Source organism: Beta vulgaris, chromosome 6 (genome assembly GCF_026745355.1).
Source record: "Beta vulgaris subsp. vulgaris cultivar EL10 chromosome 6, EL10.2, whole genome shotgun sequence".
NCBI classification, from domain to species: Eukaryota; Viridiplantae; Streptophyta; class Magnoliopsida; order Caryophyllales; family Amaranthaceae; genus Beta; species Beta vulgaris.
In genome coordinates, this window is record NC_079207.1 from 71,960,817 (window position 1) to 71,987,027 (window position 26,211).

General features: G+C 35.2%; 2 protein-coding genes across 6 annotated transcripts; one reads left to right on the plus strand and one right to left on the minus strand.

Annotated features, from left to right (window-relative positions):
- Positions 1 to 4,191: 4,191 nt before the first annotated feature.
- Positions 4,192 to 12,619, minus strand: LOC104898018 (uncharacterized). 5 transcript variants are annotated; one of them, XM_019250537.3, is made up of 15 exons: positions 12,375 to 12,619; positions 12,255 to 12,299; positions 12,066 to 12,164; positions 11,860 to 11,970; positions 10,143 to 10,317; positions 9,934 to 9,990; positions 9,712 to 9,848; positions 9,583 to 9,642; positions 9,401 to 9,475; positions 8,909 to 8,982; positions 7,981 to 8,057; positions 6,965 to 7,002; positions 6,778 to 6,861; positions 5,662 to 5,766; positions 4,192 to 4,946 (listed from the first exon to the last, which is right to left on the minus strand). In XM_019250537.3, the coding sequence occupies exons 1-14, from the start codon at positions 12,471 to 12,473 to the stop codon at positions 5,689 to 5,691; spliced, it is 1,209 nt and encodes a 402-aa protein (XP_019106082.2). In that variant the 5' UTR covers positions 12,474 to 12,619; the 3' UTR covers positions 4,192 to 4,946; positions 5,662 to 5,688. The 5 variants fall into 5 exon arrangements, 4 of the variants coding, with proteins under 4 accessions (XP_019106082.2, XP_019106081.2, XP_019106085.2 ...); XM_019250538.3 differs by having other exon boundaries at positions 4,754 to 4,950; XM_019250536.3 differs by lacking the exon at positions 5,662 to 5,766.
- An 8,229-nt stretch (positions 12,620 to 20,848) lies between these two features.
- Positions 20,849 to 24,940, plus strand: LOC104898019 (transcription factor BHLH089). Its single transcript, XM_010685011.4, has 6 exons — positions 20,849 to 21,451; positions 23,017 to 23,211; positions 23,291 to 23,356; positions 23,571 to 23,639; positions 23,719 to 23,790; positions 24,598 to 24,940. The coding sequence occupies exons 1-6, from the start codon at positions 21,185 to 21,187 to the stop codon at positions 24,727 to 24,729; spliced, it is 801 nt and encodes a 266-aa protein (XP_010683313.1). The 5' UTR covers positions 20,849 to 21,184; the 3' UTR covers positions 24,730 to 24,940.
- The last annotated feature ends 1,271 nt before the right edge of the window (positions 24,941 to 26,211 follow it).

Below are 26,211 nucleotides of genomic sequence, written 5' to 3' on the forward strand. Positions count from 1 at the left end.
TTTAACCTAAATAAAAATTTAAAAAAATTGATATTTTGAAGCTAGATGTCAGGATGAATCTAACATTCTTCCACGTGACTATATTTTTTTATAGAGAATTCACAAAATATAATCAAATAAATAATACCAACAAGAGTTGACTCAAGTGGTAAGCAGTTTGATGTCGTTTAAGGGAGGTCTCGAGTTAGAACTTCACCATATGCATAAACTCTTGTTGGGAGAGTCACCCACTAAAGTTAGGTGTGCGACACGGATCGAAGTCGGATGTAGTCGGAGCAAAACAAAATTACTATATAAAAGTGAGACTTTTTAACAAGTACATAGCATAGTAGTTGACTTATTTAATTAGAGAACCGTTAATGTTAAGGGAAAAATACATGTTGATGTTAATCTGAAAATTTGATGATTAAATTATGAGAGAGGAGAGTAAGAAGAAAAGTCAAAGTTAGCTCATACTAGTACAACTCTAAAATAATTTCCTCTAGCTGAAAGTATTGACTGATTGGAAGTGATGACAAATTAGAAATGAGTTTCAGATTCAGTCAGTCACGGTAGTTGTAGCCGTAGACTAGCCGCGTTAGCGTACTCGTTAGTTTTTCTTGTTTCTTTTTTTTTAGATCAACGTATTCGTTATTTACTGCGGTTATTAATGAGTTTATTTTGCAAGAAAACGTCTACTTTTAAATCAAAATTATGTAATGATAAGTCTAATGTTAAAGTTCAATAATAATTAGGTTAATTTATTTTAATGATTATTTAATTCATTTAGTTACTAGTCTATTTTTATATTAAAATTAGACTGTTTCTTTTAATACTTTTTGTTAATATTTACCTCCTTCGATTTTGACATTATTTACATACATAACCTTGATTACATCTTGTATAAATTCATTATAATATGTATTATTCAAGTATCAACTTTTCGAATTTTTTCTTATTGATAATTCGAGAAATGAAGGTTTAAATGAGCGTTTTGACAGATATGTTTCAAAGAAATGGATAAACTAATAAAAATTAAAGGAAGTATATTTAAATTAGGCAAAATTTTAAAAAACTACTTTTTATAACAAATATTTTCAAGAAACTAGCTTTTAAAAAATATTTTTCCAAAAGCTACATTTTTTTCTCAATACTAACAACTGACAGCTAAATGATGATTTAACCGCTCGTAACGAGTTTATTGCTACTTATTGCCTTGATCTCACGACCTAGGTACCCCTGACAACCCACATAGGGTGCCAAATTGCCCCTCAGTTCATTTTCTTCTTAATGAACATCCGCTCCTATTAGCTTTTCTCCCCGTTTTTGTTCTTTTCTTTTTTATTTGTTGCCCGACCGACAACAACACCTAGGAAAGCTGCTATTTACGAGTCAACATCGACAAAAAAAAGTCAAATGGTGGTATATTGAAAACATTATGTTATACTACCTCTGTTTTTATTTAGTTGCAACGTTTTGACTTTCACGCTTGCCAATGTACAATTTCAAATCGTTTTATCTCTAATTGTATGAAAGTAAAAATTATAAAAATTTGATATTATGAAAGCTTACATCGAAATTACAAATCAAACAAGACCCCACATGACTATATTTTGTTTAACATATAAATCAATAAATGTGGTCAAATAAGAGAACATGAATAGTGCAATTTGTCAAACGTTGCAACTAAAAGAGAACGGAGGTAGTATAGGATAGTTCTATGAAAAATTTGTGTTATAAAAATTAGTTTTTTGAAATTTCTTCTTTTAATTATTGAACTTAAACTGGATTGGAGGAGAGAAAGACATAATAGAAGAAGAAGAACAAGAAGAGTGCTCACTTCTTTAGAAAAAAAAAAAGTGATATGCCACGTGTGCATACTTCTGACTGTAAGCGTGTGGATTTCTTGTTTACATTATAAATTTCAGGGATTTCACTGTAAATATTTGTGGCAGCTTTCATGTTATACTGTTGATCTTAGTTTAGTGGCTTAGAAATAATTAGAAAGGTACAGAAGATAGCGAGAGTTATTTGTTTGTTAGCCAACCTTTTATTATACCAATTTTGTCAATATTATCGTATTCATGTATTTTAGCAATTTCTATTTTTCCTCCTTTTCCGTGTTTTGTTTTTATATATGGACTGTTTTTAGTGCTTGTTTTTACTACTACTATTTGTACAAGAAAGTGAAAATTATTTTTATGACTATCATCAAGTACCTCAACGACTTGATCAATCAACCATGTGTTCAGCTCAAATGTCCTTTGTATTTGCCCTTTTTTCTTAAAAGTAAAGTTTTCATATGGGTAAAACGTTTACATTTGAGTATTTGACCTTGGCTTCACTTGTGAATTTGTTTTCAATGGAGATTTTATTAGGATATGCTGTCTTTATCTTATTTTTGATTATTTTAATAGAAAATAAAAAAAGTTTAGAATAAATAAATTAAGTTTTAAAAAATAAAATAAGTTACTAAAAATGAGAAAAAGAGTGTCCCAATTTACTTTCTTCCTTGTATTAAAGAGAAATATGGGAAGAGTGATTTCATTGATAATAAGACTTTTGATACTCACAATCATCCCATGAAGTTACTAGAAAGACAATACAAGTATTAAAAATCATAGACATATTAGCATCGCTTCTGATCAGCTCCAATGTCCTGTTGAACATCTTTGCATCTTCCGTAAAAGAGTTTCATTGGTTTAAGTCTTTAGGTTGATAATACATGAATGCTTCTCGAGACCGACATCCCTAGACAAACGCTCCACTAGTTCCACAAATTTGCAAGACAAAGCTTCCAATTTGTATCCTTAGATCAATACACAATAATCACACAAAACCACCAACAAACAATCCCACACCGATAAACATGAGGAAGCAAGACCCCAATAAGGAGGAGTAAATTAACCCCAGAAAGGGGAAAAAAGCCATCACAAAGAGTGAAGTACATTAGAACGCTTATTAGAGACGTAATACATACTAAATGTCACTGTATAAAAACTTAGATTAATGGTAGGTTGATTTTTTCACACTCACTTTATATGTATTAGTGTATATATAATTTCATAAGCCATATTTTAAAATAGAATTTATTAGCGGTGTGAGTAGTGGCTTAGCTGTTAACTGTCTAAAAGCTACGATCGAAAAAAAGACCTTTTGAAAAGAAACCACTAATACGCCTTCCTAAAGGAGCCTAATCGTACGCAGCAGGCTAGAAGACCCCTGGTTCTGGAAGGCACATGAGTCCGAACGCTATGTTGAATGTGCGCGGAGGCCGAAGCATTTGAATCAGATCCAATTGACCCTGCCAGATAGTGGTAAACCCAAAGCGAGATCGGAGTAGGAAGAAAAAGTATCCGATAAGTGATAAGGGATATTTTAATTGTTGATATATTGAAATTTGAATATATGGATGATTCTTTCATGTATGTTTACTTCTTTACTTCCTTTATCAAAGTGATAACAATTATACAAGGAGAAATTGAAAAAGAAAGTCAATTCTTCTTATCAAAATATGGAAATTACAGGCAAGTCATAAGGATACACAAAAAATTTCATTACTTAAAAATGCAACTTTTCACCATAGTCAAAAGTTGTTCAGTTTATACATTAGTGCTTGTCGAAGTCACTGGCCCTCTTACCTGCTTCCCTTCTCTGCCTTCTGTCAATTTTGAAAAAATAATTTGTGGCCCAACTCAAAGAGATGCCGTATGTCATAGGGAAGTAGGGAACTACTCAACTTTTTTTTGTTGCACACTTGCATTTATCAGAATAATATAGTATCAAATTTGTGCAATACAGATTATAGGGAGTAAGGAATATTCAGTAATTAGAAGTATCTCATATAATGTGACCTTATAAATTGCATGTAATATCATAAGTTGAGAAGTGTAAAAAGTTGTAATCGATTTATAAAGGTATTAATTTGATTTCCACTCATTTGTGTTGGTGTTACCAAGTTCCACAAGTTTCATTGTTCTTTTACAATATCAGTATTTGTTCCAATTAGTTGAAATATACTATTATGTTTTTGAGTTAGGGGTAAAGGAGGTTTGAGTTAACTCTGTATGTGAGGCTTTGAGTGAGGCAAAGAGAGAAGAGAGAAGAGAGAAGAGAGGGAACTTCAAATGAAGTCGAAGTAGAATAAAAGCAAGAGACAATTGTTGTTGAGGATTTGTTTAAGTGAAATTAACTATAGGTTTAGAAAAATAACAAAAATGAACTATATTATTTCTTCAAAAGTTACATTGAAAGATACCTCTATGGCCCTATCCTCAAAGCTAATTTATTTTAACTTTTCCAAAATAATAATCAACCAATTAAATGTTACTTCAATCACTATTCTAAAAGCTACTTCAAAAACTATTATCAAACAATCTTTCATTCGAATAAAGTTACATTAAAAGATACCTCTATGACATTACTTCTGGGTTGTTTACCCTTTTACCTAGCCTCTAAACTAGTGTGACCGACATGCTAGTACCCTAACAAGGGTTGGTATTTGCACCAATGAATCTCTCTCTTTCATTCGAATAAAGTTGTTCCCTCGTCATCAGCACATCATCATGATCCAATAAGCTTCTAAGTTCTATCTAACTACGTTCTACCCATTTCTTTGAACATGGACGTAGGATGCTACAGAAAAACAGCTGCATCTTATAATCTCACATAACTAAGACAAAAAAAAATTACATTCAGATTCCGATGGGATCATAGAACCCACCAATGATGTGCAATTGACACGAACTTAGGCAATCAACTTTAATCATAGTAGTTGAAGTTGCAAGGATGTCCAGCTTTAGATCAAATCTTTGAGAGGCTCAGATGCAAATTCTAATATTCAAACCTCAACCCCCATTTATCCTCAAAAGATACTTAAACGTACCAGAATGCATAATACTATGATGAATACTTGGTGGCTGAAATTGATGAAACCTGCCATCATACTCCAACGCATGCAGTCTATCCTGTCTTCACCAAACAAAATGAAGTTAAAATGTGGGAGATGAGATAAAAGGATGATATTCATCAAAACAGAGTAATCCGGATTTCCACCCCAAAGAAAAGGAGGATTAGGACTTACAACATGAATTCAACGAAATCTTTCTCCACGAACAAGTATGAGCAAACTCGATTTTAGCATTAAGATCACAAAGCAACTTAGACTCTTGTAAGTTAAGACTAAGGGGGTGTCCTATTCACCTTAAAGAAAAGTTTTAGGTCTAATCAATTCAGATTAGTTCCAATAAATTCTAATAGCTTAGAAAATAAGCTTCAATGAGAGTAGATAAGTTGAAAAAGGTTAGAAAAGTTCAGTTCAATACATTAAGTAAAATAAGGTGAAGAGAACGCACAATCATAGGGCGTTAGGGTGTTTATTGTCACCCGTCATCCAAGAAGCATACTAGTAATAAAATTCCAGTGAGATCTCAAGGGTTATGTTCCGGAGCTATCAGACTCCAAACATGGCTGCGGGCTGGAGAGTATCATGTAGTATGACACTCAGACCTTATTCTGGCCACCCCCATGACACATTGACACCAACCTTAGTTCCCGGCCCATTTTTCTTACTTTTAGAACGTACCAGTGGGAAATTAAAGTGTTTAAGGATATATATACAACGCATTTCTCGCACAAGATGCAAACTCCAAAAAATTTGCAAGATGGTAAATCGAAACATACATGGTATATGGTATCATTAGTGGGAACTTAGCCAGGTTGTTCTGAAGTTTCTGCATTAGTAGAGTACTCAGATTCCACCTGGCATGCTGTGCTTGTGGAGATACACTATCCATAAGAAAAAGATGCATGAAAGTCATGAGTATATATATATGCATGGAAGTTAGGCTGTAAGGGAATGACCAGCTAATATCAATTTCCTGAGGAGAGCAGTAAATTGAGACTTAGGTGACAGCTTCAGAGTTTAGGATACCAGAGTAAACGTCTGTCTAATTAACAATAGACAATGGATTGTCATGATGGGGGTGCTAGAAGTCCATGGGAGCGACTTTTGGAGCAGGCTACTGGGTGTTTAACAAAGCTACAGGCTGCTGAGATTGATGAACTCTTGACTACCTGCTGGGTTGTCTGGGATAGGCATGACAGCTGGCAGCATGATGCACTAGAAGTGTCAATAGCATATATCTCACAGCTGATGGGTGAGCTGCAGGGAGCCTCTGCTGCAGCGGGGAGGGTGCGTGAGAAGATTCAGCATAAGTGGTAGCCAACACACTTGAACTTCGCAAAATTTTATGTTGATGTGGGTCTTCTGGGAGAAGTTGGCACAATTTTTGGCATGGTGGCAAGATCAGCCGAGGGAAAGCACTGTGGCGAGCTATGTGTCTGGCTACGGCAGTGGGATTGAATGACGTGATTTGACGGTCAGAAACTCAGAATATAGTTAATAGCTTATAGTTAGAGAGGAGGGTGTAAGTTATTTCCGTATAATCCTTTAGGACATTTATGCTCTTGTGGAAAAGCTTGACAATGTTTTTTGGTATCTTGAAGGTAGGGATGGTAGTAAAGTTACCCATGAGCTTACTCATTGTATGTCATATTCTGATGGGTTTACAGTAAGGCATTATGGAAGTCTCATTTCCCAGAGTGTGGTGTTGCGCCTTTGGTAGGGAATACAAGTTCTATTAATGGTTAGTTTTGCCCTGTAGGACTTTCACTCAAAAAAATGTAAAGCAATAGACACATGGCTCCATATAACTCACTTGTCATCCAGATTAAATTATGACACAACAAAAGTTACTTAGCAAATAAAATCATGGAATCAAATACAGTTTCCTGTACCTTTGCTTCATTAATTGACTTAGTTTGAGCAGTAGTAGTTGATTCAGGCCCAGAGCAAACTGAATGTGTTGTAGAGCAAGCAGGCTACAATTGTATCACATGATACCTCAAATTATATTCACTACTAAATGTGAGAATAAGATAGCTGTTTCCTTGTATCTGTCTCATAAGCAAAAGATCTACTTGCCTCTTCAGCACGGGACTCCTGATCTATCTGTTGCATATCTGTGAAAGGGAATGTATCACAATTCACACATTACATTGTGAATGCTCTGTGATAAGAAGAAGCAATTTTTGCAGAAGAACATAAAGGAGACAACTGCCACAAATCTGGAAACAACTATGTTCCGTAAGTATTGCCCCAACCCCACTCACCTCTAGGGTAAAGAAGTCTCAGTTCACTTATTTTGATTAGCCAAAGTCCTCAAACAATTTTCAAGAATTTGCACATATGGTAGCAAGTGCGTTTGCATTTCTTAAAATTCTTAATCGCCAGGCTTGACTGACAATATCAATATCAAAATTACGCCAACGCCTCTAAAAGAGGTTCTCACACCAAGCATGTAGGAAAAAATTTGTTTATGACCTTACCCTAGGGATAACAGAAAGATTGTTTCCACAAAACACTTGATTGGAAATGCAACAATCATATTCTAGTTTGCAATAATTAACTAAAACTTCAAGAAGCATACACACTTTATGGGCCAATAACAGTGAATCTTTTACTGTGTCTTGTCCATCAGGATCAACTCTATCATTTCTAGAACTAGAATGAACAGTCCACCCACAAAATCTGTTCATAAAATGTGGAACTTTCACATGTATTTCATGTTAATGACAATGCTAAAGCAAACTAAAACTATAATATAAAATATCATATGGCCCTGAGCTTGAAATTTGAGCTATTTCCATGAAAAGTGATCTAGACATTTCACCGAAACATCACATCTCAAAGAGGAGCATTGTGTTTTACTGTTTTTAATTTGCTTTGAGGATGAAAATTTTCTTTAAAGGTAAGAAGAATGAAAATTTTCATCTAGTGCAAGTAAACAACCAACATGCAATCCTGAATCTAAAGAGATGAGAGAAGAATACGCAAATAAACATATAAATAGATAAAGAGCTTTATGTGGGCATTACTAATTGGGGAACTGCACCAAACAAGAGCAAGAGAAATACCACAGTTTAACAATCAAGTAATACCTGTATAAACTGCAAAGCCCCCAAAAGCAGACAGAGATTCAGAATCTTTCCTTGTATCAACCCTGCAATCTTCAATCCTGGAAGGCTCAATATGCGTCAAAAAACAAGGGAAGGAAGCACAGTCACAGGTTTATAAGCTAAGTATTCAACTTCCTTACAATGAACCCCCTCCCACAAAATGACATAAGATGTTTCATCCTACTCTAGCTGGCAGTCAAACAAGTTTGAAGATAAAAAATTCCTAGATTTATTGCAAGGGCAAGAGTGCCCAAAGAAAAGGTAACATGGAAAACATAAATAGGATTTTTAACATGAACCAACTAAGTCCAACAACCTAGCTAAGCATTCTCTATTTCCTTCATATCCTTTTTCCTTTCTTTCTACTATTTCAGAAATGGGGGAGGTTGGCAGCAAGCTCTAGTATCTACAGTTGCTTAGTTAGCAAAAGTGGAGGAAAAGAAAGATAATGAGATAGAACAAGGGGAAGGAGGCGGAGGGGAGAGAGTTGTGGGAATGTTTCTTCCATTTAAATATTTCCAAAATCAGAGAGATTTGTTACTAATAGGCAAAGGAAACTGTATCCTTCCATTTCTCTTCTTCCAAATCTATATTCATTTAAAGAAAAATGAATCCAACACTCACCCTATCCTTCCTTTCTCTTCAGCTCCTCTCATCCAAACACATTATCAGGAAAGCTAATTTGTCATAGAAGCTCCTGATGTTGATCAAGAAAAATGAATCTAGAAAACCGTATTATGTCCCATCCAAAAAAATACTCCTATAATTAGATGTTCTGATAAAATAAATCAGAGAATACGTGGGTCTCAATAAAATCTGCTATAATCTGAAACACGCAGATAATGACATGAAAGTTGAAACAGAAGCTTTAATAAGTCAATATGATATACTTCAGAGGTATATGGTCAACCTTCTCATTTCCTCTCGAGGGATCGTACAATATTTTCCGTTGCTTTTAACCATTGTTAAGAATGCTTCTTTGTCCTGTTGATCATTTGTATCAGTACATTTCAATTGCAGAGAAATGCAGCATTCCGGAAATCTCAAGATGGAATTCCATAGTGGCTCTTAGGGATTTGTCACGACAGTCAAGGATATATCATAAAATGTTACCCAGAATAGGTGCATGAAGAAGGAATTCAGGAGCTACATCAATACTTCACAGGTTTAGCAGGTCCTTTAAATTCTAACTGAGAAAAATATAATATAATATTGTTGATACCACAACTGTTTGCGACATTTTTAAGTTCATGATGTTCCATAAGAATGCCTCATCCATGCAACATAGAGATGCTCAATCAAGAAATTACTATGATGATACATATTTGTAGAAGTTGCTAGCTAAAGTAAGATATGCATAGAATAAAACAGGGGAACAAATAAAGACAGCTACTTTAAAAACCTCATTCATATCTCTGAAAGCCTGCTGGATCTTCTCCAGGACAGCTCCTAAACTCTTCAGTTCTGAATCCATTGCCTGAATTTTAACGTTGTAAAAGAAGTTAGAGTGTGAGAGAATAGTAATCAGACGAAAAGGATACTTAACAAAATGCAAACTAAAGAGAGAAAATTAAAACTATGTACCTGCTTCTCTGATATTAGACTCTGTATGACAGCTTCCTTATCTGATAGAGCTTTCTGAAGGTGGATATGGTCAAAGAGTTCAAGCAATTACTAAAGATGCACAACAAGAAGGATTGATCAGAAGGATATAGTTTCCACTTGTGTTCGACTTCTGTTACTAGCTATTTCTGCATCAAGCTTTGCTTCTAGCTCAGAAATATTCCTCTCTTTTCTCTGGAGTTCGTCCTTGTATTTCCCAAGCCTATTTTCCATCTCACTTATTTTTTCTGCAAAGCACATAATATTGAGCACTGATTCAGTCTGAATCCATCAACAGAAAGGCCCACTTGCAAACTTGAGAATAGCAATTACCCATGAAGACTTTCTCGACCTCGGAAAGTCTGTTGAACTTTCTTTTTAAGCCAGTTACTGCACATGCAAACCCAGACACTGTTAAAAATGGAAAAACAACATCATCAACTTCATAAGGCAATCAATGTTACAAAATTGAATACACTTTTGCAATTCATAAAGTGAATAGACGGAAAAGAAAGAATTGGAGAATTGACATTGGTACATGCCTACTTCCTCTTTTTCATTAACAACATGTCGCACATTGTCAACAACTTGCTTTACAGATAAGGCCTCCTTTTCTATTGAATCGAAAAGTAGCAAGTGAGACTTCAGCTTCTCAGAGAAGATTTTGAGCTTCCGATCTCTTGTTTCAATTGAACGATTCAAATCATATGTTGACTCCTGAGCACAAATTTGGAAGTTATTGCATTATTCTTGACCCCTCTGTATCAAAGGGCATAAGGTCCATCTAGACTACTATAAACAGGCAGATTCGATATAGTACCTAGAGAACTGAAAAACATCACATTATACATGCAAAGGAACAAAAGTAGAGAACATTGCTGAAAAACTTTCCATTGAAACAAAAGTCAAGGATACCATCATAACAAAATGCACAAATCGTCCAAGTTATGACCAGCACTGTCTCACAGATATAAAAGAATATATTGGCATTATTAGTACACTAAAATTTGTAGGTTGAACATTGCTACGGAGGAAAAGGAACCCGAGTTTTTGGGGGAGGAGAAAACTCAAAGTGAACACAGATTTAGTGGTGGAGAAAGTCACCAAAACAAGGCAACCTTTATCCATCCAAATGACTGAGGTTAACTTTTAGACCAACTTACAGATCTTAATACAAATGCCGTTGTCAAGAATCATTCAAAGAGCTATCATAATTTACCTGAATCCCTTATAAATACTAGATTACATTGCATGGAGAAGCTGAGTTTTGATATATAGAGGAGTGTCCAAAAACTATTTTAAAGTATACATGTAACTTTTGATTGATTCATCAATTGTCCTAGGTGTTGTAGCCTCTCCAACTAAGCAAAAACGGCATCATTAACTTCTACAATGTGAAGATATTGACTTTCACTCTTAAAGTTTTCAAAGGAACTGAGCAATGAGTAAGATGCAAAATGTCGACTCACAAGTCCTTCTCTCTATACCAAATTAAACCAAGAACGAGGTAAAAACTCGATAAAATCCAAAATTCAAACTTCAAACTCATCAAACAAAGAGGTCAGAATAAAATCTAGGGAATTTCTAAAGGAGCACGTCTCATGTACCTTAAAATATATTTAATCTTTCGACCATCCTGCATATGAATGCTTATAGAAACCACAAAATTTGTATTTCTTGAATAAACTAATATACAGTGTCTTCTTGAACCTATTAACTCTTGTCCATAATCCGACCAATCTCAATTTTAATTGCCTCATACAAAATATGAAGTATCAGTTAGGAACACATCAATGTTTCACATCAATAGAGGAGTGATAAGCCCATACCTTGGTTTGTGCAAGCTCCCCAATACAAGGCTATTGTGGTAAATTTCCATATGAATATTTTTTTCCCAAAAGAAGTTCAATCTTCCCATATAAACAATCAAAGCAAACACAAGAGTACTACAGTCTACAGGTGATACAAAAATACCGGCCACCAGAACCTTCCACAGTCCTGCCATAATCACCCTTAGTAACACCAGCACTTCTGGTGGTTCTATAATTTATCATCGTAGTACTACTTTCACGCGATTAGAATCATGAGAACAACTAACATATTGTTAAAGTAACCACCTAATCATTATTTGAGTTCTTTTAACTTAAAAGATTGTGATTATATTCTTTACAAAGGCCACCTACTATAATGCATAGAACAATGAGAATATGAGATCAATGGTCTTGTATGAATACGGACAAGTTGCGATCAAAAGAAAACCTGATAAGCATTTACAAATTGCTCCTTCGATTGAAGAAGGCTTTGTATTGTGGCATTCAACTCCTGTTGCTTGCTCTCAAGCAGAGCATTATCATTTTGCAAATAACTGACCTGTCACAACAAGAAAACTTAACATAAAAACAGCATCTCTTACAGGAATTTCGTCGAACAGTTTGAGTGCAGACTGCAAATTTTACAAAACTAACCTTTTTCTCTAGCTTGTTCCGCGCTTCAATCGATGAAGCCAATTCAGATTCCAATTCCTTCAATTTCCTCCCAGATTCTTCCTCTAATTGCTTCTGCTTCTAAATTCAGTACAAAAATTGTGGAAAAAGCATTATTTAGCTGAAAAAAGGAGAAATCAAAGAGAAATTGAATATAATTGAAATGAAAACCTGGATTGAAAAATGGAGTTTTTCCGTAGCAGATCGTTCGCTTTCCTGATATAGTAGAAGTGAAGATGAGAGAGAGAAAGAGGAGAGAGAAATGAAAGAAGGAGGAGAGAGAAAGCTTACACGGAGATCTTTGACCTCGGAGATTAAGGCACGAAGCTGGAATTTGAGTTTGGAGAGTTTCAGCAACTCCATTTTCCCTCCAAATCTTCGTTTTTCCATGTATAACTATCACTTGCAAACTCTTATTAACCGCTTTTTGAATTGTTTACCTTCCTCCTATTCTCACACACTTTGTCTCTAGATTAATTTTATTTGCGACTTTCTCCTCAAAAAAGAAAGGTAAAAAGAAGGTGGCCATTCTGTCAAAGGAAAGACGTAAACTATTATAGTAATTAGACCTTTACTAGGTGATTTAAAATCAAATATTATCGACTCTGATTCACATGAACAATCTTTCGCATGTATTGGAATTGGAATTTTCACGCTAGCCGCTGAGGCTTGGGATGTTAGTCAACTTGATATTCATTTTCACAATCTACCTCAAACCACCTTTGCTCAATGGCTTATGCATTGGATTAATAAGTTTAGAAAAGAAGATGGTCGCAACGGATCCCGTTTACCTTCTTTTGTAGGTATTTTATGGGCTATTTGAAAAACGCGTAATGAACAAGTTTTTCGACAGAACCGAGCTACATTATCTTATCTATTGCCAAGATTCAGGAGAATGAGATGAAACATGCTATCTATGAGACTATGACCAAGGGGGACTGGAACATATCGCTCTGCCGCCAGACCCCTTGTTTCCCTGGTTTTATCACTCTCTCTTGGACAACAACCTTATGGCACTCCTAGTATTATCATTAATACCGACGGGTCTTGGGACTCCACGTCAAGTATGGGGGTGTTCAGAGGTGGGCATGGGCCGGGCCTGCTCACAGACTCGACTCGCGGGATTGGGTAAATGGCGAGCTGGGCTTGAAATTTTAAAAAATTGTCCCTGGCCCAGGCCCGCGGGCCAGGCTCGTGCTTCTTGCGGGCCTGGCCCATGTTTTATGTTGTTTTTTTGTATTTTTGACAGTTTTAGACTAAAAAACAAAGGAAATAGCGTTCGGCCCGCAGGCCGGAAATTGTATTTTTGACCATGACAGGCTCGCGGCCCATGTAACGGACAACGGGTCGGGCCTCAAGTGAGCTCATGTCGGCGCGGCCCATGCCCACCTCTAGGGGTGTTGCTTGGGTTGATTGATTCATCCGCCGACACATATCATAACTCAACAGTTTTTTTTTTTCTCTACGCTTCGTCAGCTCTCGCGACGGAAGCCACGACTTGCTTTCGGGCTCTTTGGGCTCAAAAGATTGGGATTACTCATGTGGAAATTCAAACTGATTGACATTACTAGTCCGACACCTAACTTCCAAAAATGTTATGAACATCAACCTTCAACATACTATTATGGAGATCCGCAAGATTGCTACAGGATTCGTTTCGTGCCGTCTCACTAAGGTAAACAAGGACTAGGTCTCTCAAGCTCATGGATTAGCTCAATGGTGTAGGATTAATAGGGCTTTCATTTTAGTAATTTATTGTTCCGTACGTTCGACCGATGTAAAAAAACTTGGGACTTTTGTGATTATGATTTAAGTGCATTATACAAAAAATTAACCTTTATTTCATGTTCTGCTAGGTTAATTTTGGTTAAGTTAGAGATTTGGGTGTGTCACTTTTATACTGTATCAAGCCTAAACTTCTTCAATGATCTTGATTCTTGTGTATGATTGATTTTGAGTCTTCAATAGCCTATGCTAAACAACTAAAGAACTAATTGTGGTTCACTTCTGCATTGGAACTTTTGCTATATTGCCATGTAGATGGGCTTGACATGCTGTCCAAACGTTATTTTATTTGCGATAATACAAAGAAATCTTCCAAAACCCTCTCGTCATCTATAAATACATCTATATTTTTAGAATCCCATCATGATCAAATCAATTCCCTTATGTATGAAGCATCAGTTACATTAGATATAGAAAAAGTCTACCATTTAAAAGCTCCTTAAAAATAGGAAAAATTATATATCAGTTCATCACATCTCATTTCCTTGCCGTCAGGCCTCATGTTCCCTTTTGGTGCAAGTAAGGGCCACCTTTCTTTAGAATACTGATAGAGTATTAAACTATTCCTAAGACTCCAACCATTAGCTTAAGTTTTTGGTTGAGTTGGTCCTTTGATATGGTATCGGAGTCAGCGTGACATAAAAGTCACGAGTTCAAATCTCATTCACCCTTCCTTTCTAAGTGGAATATTTAGTGTCAGGTAGTATGTGTTAATTACCACTTGTATCCCCTCAAGTACAAGTGCAAACAGCTGGGTTTGTCTAAGGGAATTATCACCAATGGTTGAATAATGAATATATACATCCATCCCGTCGCAAAGTAGTCAAGTTGTTCGTCAAATTATAAGGTTGTAACTTGTAAGGGTCCATCGAGCATTAATGACTACAATTATCATGTATAACCTATGAAATATGGTCCATATTCTATGCATATTATCCTTAGTTTCTTACTTTCTTAGGTCCATATGAGGATAATATTCAGCTCACTAGAAAATGGGACCCCAATTCATCATCTACATATACATTAAAATTTCATAGCTATGTAATTTTCAAAATACTGCATTAAAGTGCAAGAATGGAAACTCAATCAAAACCTAATATTACTTCATTTGCTAGATGGCGGCATACAAATAGTCCATCGCCATAAGTAACTAAAGGTAGTGGTGTAAATAATATGTACATGGGGTAGGCATAACACTCAACTGTATGTTTTGTTGTCTACTTTTTTTTTCTTTCCGAGTATGATAATCTCATATTCTCATCTTCGAGATAGGGGGTTATTGTACTTGCTCCTTTTTGTTTTACATAAAACGTAGAACTTTGGCACGAGGATTTAGCACTAGAAAGAAAAGGAGGGACTCATGTGATGGAGAGAGAGATAGAGAGAAATAAGTATCGTATAGTAACGTTTCATTTATTCTGAAACGATATAAAATGATAAGTGTTTCATTTGTTTTAGAACGGAGGAAGTATATCTCCTCCAATCAAATGCTTACATGAAAGTGGAATAATAAGGGGAATCCAACCATTTGGTTTCATGTGACAAAATTGGTTTTAATTTGGACAAGGCTTCTTTGAATGAGTATATATTCAATTTAACGACTCTTCTCAAAATTGAGCGTTTGATTCGACGACTCTTTTGTCATGAGTATATAAATGTTATAAAACCACTTGAATGATATAAGACCGAAAATTATTCATTGAGGTATCTATTATCAGTGATTCCTTAATTCACTCTATAAATTATAAAGAGTACATGTAATTACGTATTATGAAAATATATTTGAACTTTTATAATTATCGTTAATTCATATCTAAAGATATTAATAATCATATGTGAGTCTTGGACACAGTAAAACTCAAATTACAACATATATAAGGATAAGCCAGACTGAACAACTAAAGAGAAAACACGAAGATTGTTACCTCCATGATTTCTTGCTTCAACTGAAGAATTACAGAACTTGGTGCCATGACATGATCTAAATCTAATGAACTAAACTATAATCCCAGAAGGGAGTTGGCTAGGCTAAGACTAGGCTATGCTAGAAAAGAGTAATTTACAAGTTGTGTGTTGTGTTGATTGTCGTCTGCTTGATGATCTTTTTTCTATTTATAAACCAACGTGATACATAACTTCCATGCATCCTTGGACGGAAAACATTTGAATCATCTTTGATTCAAATCTCAACCATCTTCTAGCTCTGAACAACTTGGGATTTTTTTTCTAACTGCTTATACCTTTGTCCTTCCTTGACTTTCATCTCCTGATGATCTTGATTTGACTTTGACTTAAATTGACTTTATCCCATGGGCTTTGTACTATAATTGGACCTTCATATTAAAATGAGATTAAATCTTTTTAAACTCTAATACAATGTACCATAATAAATACTATCATGCATCTAAAAATGATAGTAACAGTTTTTTATTTCTATTTCTTTTGGGGGTTGGGGGTGGGGGAAGTGGTTTACAACAAATCATATTGATGTATAAGCTAAGATACTTTTATCTCCTTTGAGTCTTTTTAGTCTGTGTCAATATCCTAATGAGACCAAACAAGGACTTAACAAGAACTTATACTCAAGAATCTATACTAACTAAATAATGAGTCTCTATATGTGGCCACTGTTTGATCTTTAATTAGTAGCAGCACATGCATATGTACAAAATTTTCCTCGTGTCCATATATATATATATATATAATAATATATTATATATATATATATATATATATATATGAGAGTTTCATTGAAATACTAAGTTGAAATTCACGAATGTATTCTTCACATGCCAGAGTTCAAATGGTATCAATGGGAAAAATATTCACATTTATGACAAGATAGATGCATCTTAGATCTTTGGTACAGTAAATCTAGTTTTGCGACTACAACAAGAATTTCCCTTCAATATTGAAATTGTGAAAATCATACTATTATGCAATATGATTATAGGTTTATAACAGCAAATATCTTTTGCATGTACAATTGTTTTAAGTGAACAACTGTTGCTTACTACCTTAGAGTGACAATAAATGAATCCAATTTTGTATTTCTCCCTTTACATATCATTTTTATGTCACCAGGCCCTACTAAGGCCCTATGTAGGGTGAGTAACTGCACAGGCCCCCTAAAAATACAAGGGCCCAATTTTTTTGGATGTATCACGTTTTTTTTTTTTTTTGAAGGGAGTCACTTGTTTTTATTAGTTGACTATTATTTGTTTTTAACTTTGTGTAGTTTGTTAACGATGAGTTATATTGCCCCTTGACAAAAAAAATGTTCGGTCATAGTGATACTAACAACCAATAACAAATAGTATATGTAGTTACGTATTATGAAAATATATTAAACTTTTATAATTATCGTTAATACATATCTAGAGATATTAATAATCATATGTGAGTCTTGGACACAGACACACGGTAAAACTCAAAATTATATGATATATTATGTAATGAAAGACCGTGTATGGTTAAGAATTGACCCCAAATTTCATTTACGATACTTAAAAATAGTCCTCATTTTATTGCTATTGATGTATATGTACAAGAATTAATTTGAGTTAAATCTCCTTTATAATTTCCAAGTGACATAAGAAACTTATCAAGATAAAACTCCTACTTTCCTAATGTGTTAGTGATGGAGTTCAGTATCTGTCTTAGTTAGAGTGACCCCACATGATGACTTCCCTGTCTCAATAACTCTCTTCTCTGTTTCAAATTGCCAAAACTAAGCAATGCCAAGTCTTTCTTCACTTTCCTTATGTTTCAATTCACTTTCTATTTTTGTACTAGTACAGTACTTTTTAGTTAGCCTTGTTAAACACGTGGGGCAATTGAAAAACACCATACATTACATTAATTGATTGAAGTGGAGTATATAGTTAGCTGATGGGAAATGTGTGGAAAACAAAAACTGGAGTGTGTAAGCATCAAATGATATGATGGGATAGATAAGTGATAGTGTAAAGCTGGCTTTTTAGCCACTACTACTGGCGGCCAATTCAGGAGTTGACGCAAGATAACTCATCATAGTACTATACCTAGCTGTGTGTCCAATCTTCTTGAAAGGGAAATTGCCCATGAAAGTTCTTGTACATTTATCATCCTTAGTTTTCTTCATTTCTTACAAGTAATATTCCAACGGATTTGATGTATGTTTTAATCTAGATGTTACATAGTTTAGCTGGTAACATTTTAACGTGATACCATCGTTAGAAACTATTAAGAGTATACATATTTTAATGTGTAGTTAGCAATTAGTTAAGGTGATTTTTCCAAGCACGTATTTGATATGATTTTATAAAAGTTAATTATTTATCGACTTGGTTAAACAATAGAGTTACATGATGAAACTTTTAAGAAAGACAATAAATTGGTTGTTTTCTAAAACTATTCAACAAGAATTTGTATTTCGTTTATATCTAATAACAAGAAAAAAATTTGTTGAATTTTCTTTAAGGCAAGTGGGCAATTGATTTTACCATACATAAGGCACATCTCCTGTATAGTATATGAAATGATTCGAATGCTTAGTGGAGTAAGGCAACAATTTACGAGTCTTGATATTAGAGCCTTGTGTTTTTTAGGGTTGAATTAAACTGAACTAAATTGAGCTGAATTAAAGTAGCACTGGGGGAGGAAAGTAGTTGAACTGAAATGAATTGAAATTGCTCCTGAAAGAACATAGCCTGAATATTGATTGTTAAAAAGATATTGAGAGTAAACAATCTTGAACAATATTAGATTCGAGCTTATAGTCCACAACACATACTCTGCAAACTTTGATGATTGTATACATGAATGTCACGAGCTTAGTAGATAAAATCATGTGGGGATGGTACCCGAACCTGAGATCGATCTTGTATACATGACTGCGCTTAGTCGCTCATTTACCAAATACCCCCGAGTTTTTCACAAAACTCACAGGGTACCCTTGCACTTTTGAAAACACGTGGAGTACCCCTCAGTTGTACACCCAAATGCCCTTAATGACTAACAGCGTTAGACATTAACCCTAATTTTCTGTTTTAAAATCCTAATTAACACCTAATCCTAATTCCTACCTCTAACCCTAACCCCTAAACCAAACCATAAACCCTAGCCACCAGCCCACCAAACCTCCCACCGCCCCAGTAGCCCGCCTCCCCCACCACATCGATTTCCCCACCCCCCACAATGGCAGCCCCCCCCCCCCTTGCAGCCCCGAACCCCCCCACCCTCGCAGCTGCAGCCCCTTACCACGCAGCCGCCACACTCACAGTCCACACTGCCGCCCCCCTCCCCTCGTCAGCGCTGTAGTTTCTCCCTGTTCTCATCTTCGTTGTTCTTTGTCACTGGAGAGCTGTTGAGGGTGGGTGTTTTTCGTGGAAGTGAACAACCCAGAAGCAGAAATTAGCGGGGAGGGGGGATTCAACAGGGGTGGGGGTGGGGGTGGGAGGGATTTGACGGGTTGTGGGCGCTGCGGGAGGGTCGACGGGGGTGGGGGAGCCGCGAGAGGGCCGACGACGGTGGGGGGAGCTGCGGGAGGGTCGACGGGGGAGGGGGTTTATTGTTGCATATGGACAAAACGTAACAATTCAACCGCAACAATTAACATTTACTCTACTAGTGGTCTAGGAAGCTCAACTTGGTTAGCGACCACAACGATGACAGTCAAAGTCGAGGATGACAACGACTTACCAGCGGCGATTCGCAATTGGGGCTAGAAACTCGATTTCACATGGACGAAAAGCTTAATTAAATTTTTGTGGCTTTTACACAATTATGCAATGAGCTCATTAAGTGCGTCTTGATAAGCAATACAACATTGAGACCGTTCACACACATCACAAAACATGAGCATTAGTTAATTATGCCAAAAGGATGATAGTGTAATTCATAGTACCTCAGCTCTTTGGCTTAAGTCTCATCTTCTTTGACATTTCAAAGATTATTAATCTTATCAGTTCCAATGTTCTTAGCATTGTGCACATTATTCTTACTCTTTTGACATATGTACTTTAACATATTTTGAATTTTTTTTTGGACTTCTATCTTTTATGGAAAAACTTATGAATATGTACTTGGATTCGGTCTAAGTTAAAATTATTGGACCTGGATCTAGACCAGACATGTGAACATTGAGACGCAGATCCAACCCATACCCTAAAGAACGCAAACCATGAAAATAAAATAAGATTTGGTCGAGCCCCCATTGCGATCCGATCCCTAATAAGAAGTACTAAAAAACGCAAACCATGAAAATAAAATAAGTTGTGACTAAAGGAAAAGGATAAAAGAAATTTCAACTCCTAAAGTGCCTCTAATGAAATATGATCTTCCAACTTTACCATTGAAACAAATATAACCACTAAATCAAGTAATACTCAATGACAAATAAAAACTTATCAGAAATGATGAGAGTTTCTAGACAACTTTTTACACGCCTCGAATATATTTAAAGTCCAAAATAAAATCTCAATATCCACATAATCTCAACCTTAAAGATCTAATCTTTCTCAATCAAAGCAATCATTTCATCTCCAAATCCAAAATCACACCCTAATCATTTCCTCAACCTATTCTAATCTCCAAGTTACTAATAATAACACATCATCATTATTACCTAATAAGGAGAAAAAAACGAAGAAAAAGTACTTTTAAGAAATCTTAGCCTCTCCTAAACCATACTACTTCCTATTGCCTAACCACTAACTAGTTTGTACCTTTCAATTGTACTATATCCCACTTCCCCCCACCCCAAAAAAGGCAAAACAAAATAAATAAAAAACAATAATATGATACTAATAAATGCCTGCCAAATTGCCAGCGCATCAAATCTATACGTGTCTGACCCCTAGATAACCGTCGATAAAGTAGTCCCATCTTAATAATTTAACCCAAGATACCAATCTAACGGCTATTAAAGTAAGATGTATACTATCAGCTGTAAAACTGTGTGTAGCAGATTATAGTTATAAGTATTACGTGTACTTTTTAATTTCTTTTTAGTTCCCAGAATACCTCACTCAAAAGTCACTACTTCTCTTCACAACTCCCGAGGATTTTTTCACCATTTTCTCTCTCCTCACTCCTCTCAACTCTCTGAATGCTCCATTGAAGTTTGCTCAAAAAATTTAGTTAATCTTCATCTTCAAGCTACATATCACAAACCATAAAGATAAAGTACTGTATATTATCATTATTGTTGTATAATATATATATATAGTTTGAGAAGAGTAATTTGTATATGTATATGAATATATAATTTTTATTTCAAAGAGAATTTATTATACATATATAATAAATAAAAAATAAGGTTTTGGGGGGATAGAATGGATCCACAGACGACGCTGATGAATGAAACGGTGTCGTATAACCTATCTGAGATCTGGCCGATTTCGATGAATGGCGGCGCTAGTGAGCTCGCCGGAGCTGGGCTGGGCCTCCGGAGAAGCCCGTTTGGGCCTAATTTGGCCCGGTTTGTTGAGGCCCGCCCGAATCTAGAAGTTTCTGAAGATGACGGCGGTGTAGCGAGGAAGAGGAGAGAGAATGTTGTGGAAGATGATTCCACCAAGGGTGTGTGCACTGGCAATGGCATGGTATATCAATATCATTCTGTTTTATTCGTTTTTTTAAAAAAAATTTATGTTAGTCTTATTCATTATTTATGCATAGCTTTCAAATACTTCATCTTATATGAAATAGTTTTGATTATAGAAAGTAGATGGAATAGGACCAACCTAAAATATCCTTGCGGATGATGGAAAGGAAACCGCGGTTAGAAAGTTCAAACCACTGATGAAGAGAACGACACGAATAGTTTTGATTATTATCAAATTTGGAAATTGATTAGATAAATATAGAAATTCAAAATTTTAAAATGTTAAGAGAATGAAATGTGGACAAAGAAAAAAAAAAGGTTAGGTATAGTGTGTGCGTCTAATAATAGTAAATGAAACTTTGATTTTGAAACATTGTGAATCTTTTTTCTTGGTGGATTTGTGATAAGATAAATGGGAATTATGTTATTATCTTGTCGTATTATTTATTTGGGTTATTTTTTTTATGTTCTTAAGCTCTTTTTCTTGCATTTGCTACATGTTAATGTGAATTATGTTATTACTACATGTGTTTATTAATAATTGAACTTTAACATTTCCTAAAAGTGGACATTTTGCAATAATTTTGATGCTTGTATGGTTACCTTATTTGGAGTTTCTTTTCTTTCTTTCCCTTTACTAATCACATGGGGTCATTTTTCTTCTATCTTTATATCATTCATCCATGGATTTTTCTAACCTATACCACAAGAAATAGGTTAAGAATTTAAAGATTTCATTTAAAATAATATAATACAATGAAATTCTATTGGGAGATAATAAATAATGATAGATACTTAAGATAGAGATAATCGTGTAAAATTATTTAGTTTGGTTGGATTTTGAAATGGAAACTTTTTCTAAAATGATATTTTATACATGTTTTTTAATGCTCTTATAACCTATGCCTTGTTCGATTTATTGTTTTCAGTACCGAAAATATTATATACATCAGAGTGAAACGGAGGACGTATATATATATATTTTAAACTATATGTAATAGATGATGATGGAAGCAATTTTAAATTTTGTATTTGTAGAATGAGGGTTAGATGATTTGTTGAGTGGTGATTAAGTGTGGAAAAGATGGCTTTTCTAAGACATGATAATTATATTGCTGTTGATTTCACTTAGGCCCTTGCTCATATATATCCTTTCCATGATTCTAGCTGTGATGGAACTATATACACACTCCAAAATGTTGATATTGCCCTCCTATTCTTCATTTAAGATGTGCTTGGTTCAAAGGAAATTGAATTGAACTAAATTAAATAATTATTAGGGGGGAAATATTTTAACAAAATTGAACTTTCACCCTTTTCCCAAACTAAACACAAGAGTTAATTTAATTGGTCTAGACTTAGAAAGGTAAGGAGAACTAATTGGAGTTTTAATAGTCATTTCAATGATGAGCAATGGAAAATCGGTTGTGTCATTACTCGCTATTGTATATGAACTTATTAGTTATTAGTACCTGTTATAAGTTAATGAGATGATTGAACTTTGGCTTGTCTTTTGTTGATCTCGTGCAAGAAAAGACCTTATTATCTATTCTGGTAATGCAGAGTGATTCTGATGGTAAAAGGCTCAAATCAGCAGGATCCGGAGATGACAATCAGAATCAGAAAGCTGGAGGTGAAACAAATTCTGGAAAGGAAGCAGAACAAAACAATAAGCCAGCATCTGAGCCACCGAAAGATTATATTCATGTGCGAGCAAGGAGAGGTCAAGCAACTGATAGCCATAGCCTTGCTGAAAGGGTATTCTTCAAACTGTTGCAGCTGTCAAAGATTTACGAATAAGATACGTTTGTTGACATATTTGATATTTTGATGGCAGGCTAGAAGAGAAAAGATCAGTGAAAGGATGAGAATTCTACAAGATCTTGTCCCTGGATGTAATAAGGTCCAGCTTCTTCTGCTACAGTTTTTCCACTTATTAATGATGTTATGATTGCAAGGGATGTCATATAATTGTATTGATTGAATTCTTGGTCCACTTTTGTCTTAATGCATCTTATATTACACAGTGAATCCTAATAAAATTTTAGTACATATGTCGTTTGAATATTTTTTTGAGAGGTTTACAATCTCTTTCTTAAACGATCTTCTGGTTTCAGGTGATTGGCAAAGCACTGGTACTTGACGAGATCATAAATTATATCCAATCATTACAGCGTCAAGTTGAGGTATGCAAAAACCGCTTGTATGTTCTTTCTTTGCCTGCCAATTCGAGCTCTAACCTGAACATTTAAATGCTTATTGCAGTTTCTCTCGATGAAATTAGAGGCAGTTAATACGAGAGTCAGTCCTGGAATTGAAGGATTTCCCTCAAAAGATGTAAGTACAAACTATTGCCTCTATAAAGAATGAGCTGGGAAAAATGTTACTAAGGCGTTGGATTCATTTCCCTTTCTACCAATATCCTTTTTTCTAGTGTTTCATTCTGCCAATATACAGCTAGTTTAAGAAGCATATAAACCAAAGCTAAGATAGACAACAAACATTTCTAGTAATCAGACTTTTACATCATTGTTTTTTCTAGCTTGATTCTTACGTATCATGATTACCTTTTTCCTCTATTTTTCTAAAAGATAGATGGATTCCTCCCACCCCCATCCCCACCCCGCACTCCCAAATCCCAGAAGATCAGATAAATGGAGCTGTAAACCACATTCTACCCTGAATATTGCAAGATCTTCTTGCAAGTTGTGACACGGTGTTCACAACTATGTTGCTCGAGTACTTGTGTCAGAAATATGGGCATGTGTCCAAGTGTTTAACTCGGCTATTTTGAGAGAAAAAAATCCATGATTTTGGCTAAATTGAAGTGTTGAAGGGTCTGTACTATGTTGAAGTATTGAGGATCTAACACGAGAACTTAAGGTAAAATGAAGACTTCGAGTTACATAGGTCAAATATGGCCTTTTCAGTACTATGTTCTCTTATTGACTGATCATTCCCCTCCTCCCTTCCCTCTGCCCTATATGCTCTATATAATTTTGGCATTTGAATGCTTCTAAGTATAGGTGGGGACCGTTGCTTACACATGCTCTCTCCTTTAGCTATCATCTCAAAAGTCTTAAGAGTCCATATAGGAAATTCGTTTTTTTTCCTTACCTTTGCAGCCTGTGATTGGCTTTTCAGTTTGGGCAACAAGAATATGATACTTCTGGAATGGGATATGGTTCACAAACTCCAAGAGATCAATATGGACGCAGTTCATCACCAGAATGGCTACACATGCAGATCGGTGGCGGATTCGATAGACAAACGTGACAAGAGGCTGTTGCTGTTCATCGTTCCAGCCGGAAATAAGATCAAATTTAGTTAGAAGTAGTTCATACTCCTTCAGTGACTGTAATATTATACTACCAGTACCTAATCTGGTTCAACAGAGACCTTACGTTGATTACTGAAAAATCAGGCGTAAAGTGTACTCTGTGTTTGTAAGAATACTTCATTGAATTACACACGTCCTTCTTCATTACTTTGGCTTCTTTTTTAGTTTCTTTTCCTTGAGGCGTTCTGGACTGTGCAATTGCCTGCTCAGAGTGTCATTGAGATAGGTTGTTAGTGGTGCTAGAATGAGCAACATAAATGTACCTTCTCTCTTGTTGGTAAAATACTTAATATTACTCATCACTTTTGAGGAATTAAAGCTTGATTCTCTGTTTCCATAACTAAATTATACCACGAAGGGGGCAGTGTGTAATTGTGTTCATAAGATTAAGTTTCAAGTTTAATTAGTTTAGATAAGTTTGAACAAGTTTTGAAAAGTTCAGATTAGTTCCAATAAGTTCTGAATTTGGTGTTGGAAAAAGACTTCATTCACCACTTTAGATCCTTATTTGGTTTTTTGCTACAATAGGCCATATTAACCTTTCTGTGGCGCAAAACAACTAAACAAGGTGAAATAAGTTAAAGCAAAATTACACGTGGTGACCTTGTGGTTTTGGCAATTTCACATGAATGCTCTGGTTGTGGTTGTGGGACTTGGGTGATTGGGGTGGATTGGTAGGTGGTCAAAATGGGTGTTTGTTATGATTGGTTAGTAATTTTATGAGTAAGGTTAAAAATCACTCATTAGGGCTCGTTCGTTATCGTTTTCTATTTGCAATTTTCAAATTTTTTTAAAACCAAAAACAAAAATATGAACCAGAAAGAATGGTAGAGTTTTCAGTTGTTAGTTTTCTAAATTAACATGTTTAGTATGAGAATTCTTTCAAAAAAAAATTGTTTAGTATGAGAACGACTAATTTTAAGTTTATTATACCCTTTATATCATATGACTTTTATATTTATAAAACCGAAAATTGAAAATTTACACCGATGTCGAACGGGCCCTAAGCTATTGGATTAGCTATTTAAAATCACTCATTAAACTGTTGGATTAGCTATTTAAAATACTTATTAATTAACAAATAAGAAATTGACGACCTAGAGTGATGAATTACAAAGAGAGAAAATGGAGGTGAGGAGAGAAAATGGAGGTGGGGAGAGAGAAAATGAACGGATGAAGGGAGGGGATGAAAATGAACGAGTTAGGATTCTGCGCAGATATGAAAATTAATGGAGATGGGTTGATTCAATACATATGTAGTTTGGGGGGTTTCAATTTCGATAAAATTTATGAAAGGTACTTGGCAGAGTTTCAATTTTTGCCGGGAGTTGTTTTATTTCTGATTAGGTTGGGGGTATGTTCTAATAGGGTAGATTAAGGGGATTTGATTTTGTTAATTATTACAAGTAAGGGTAAAA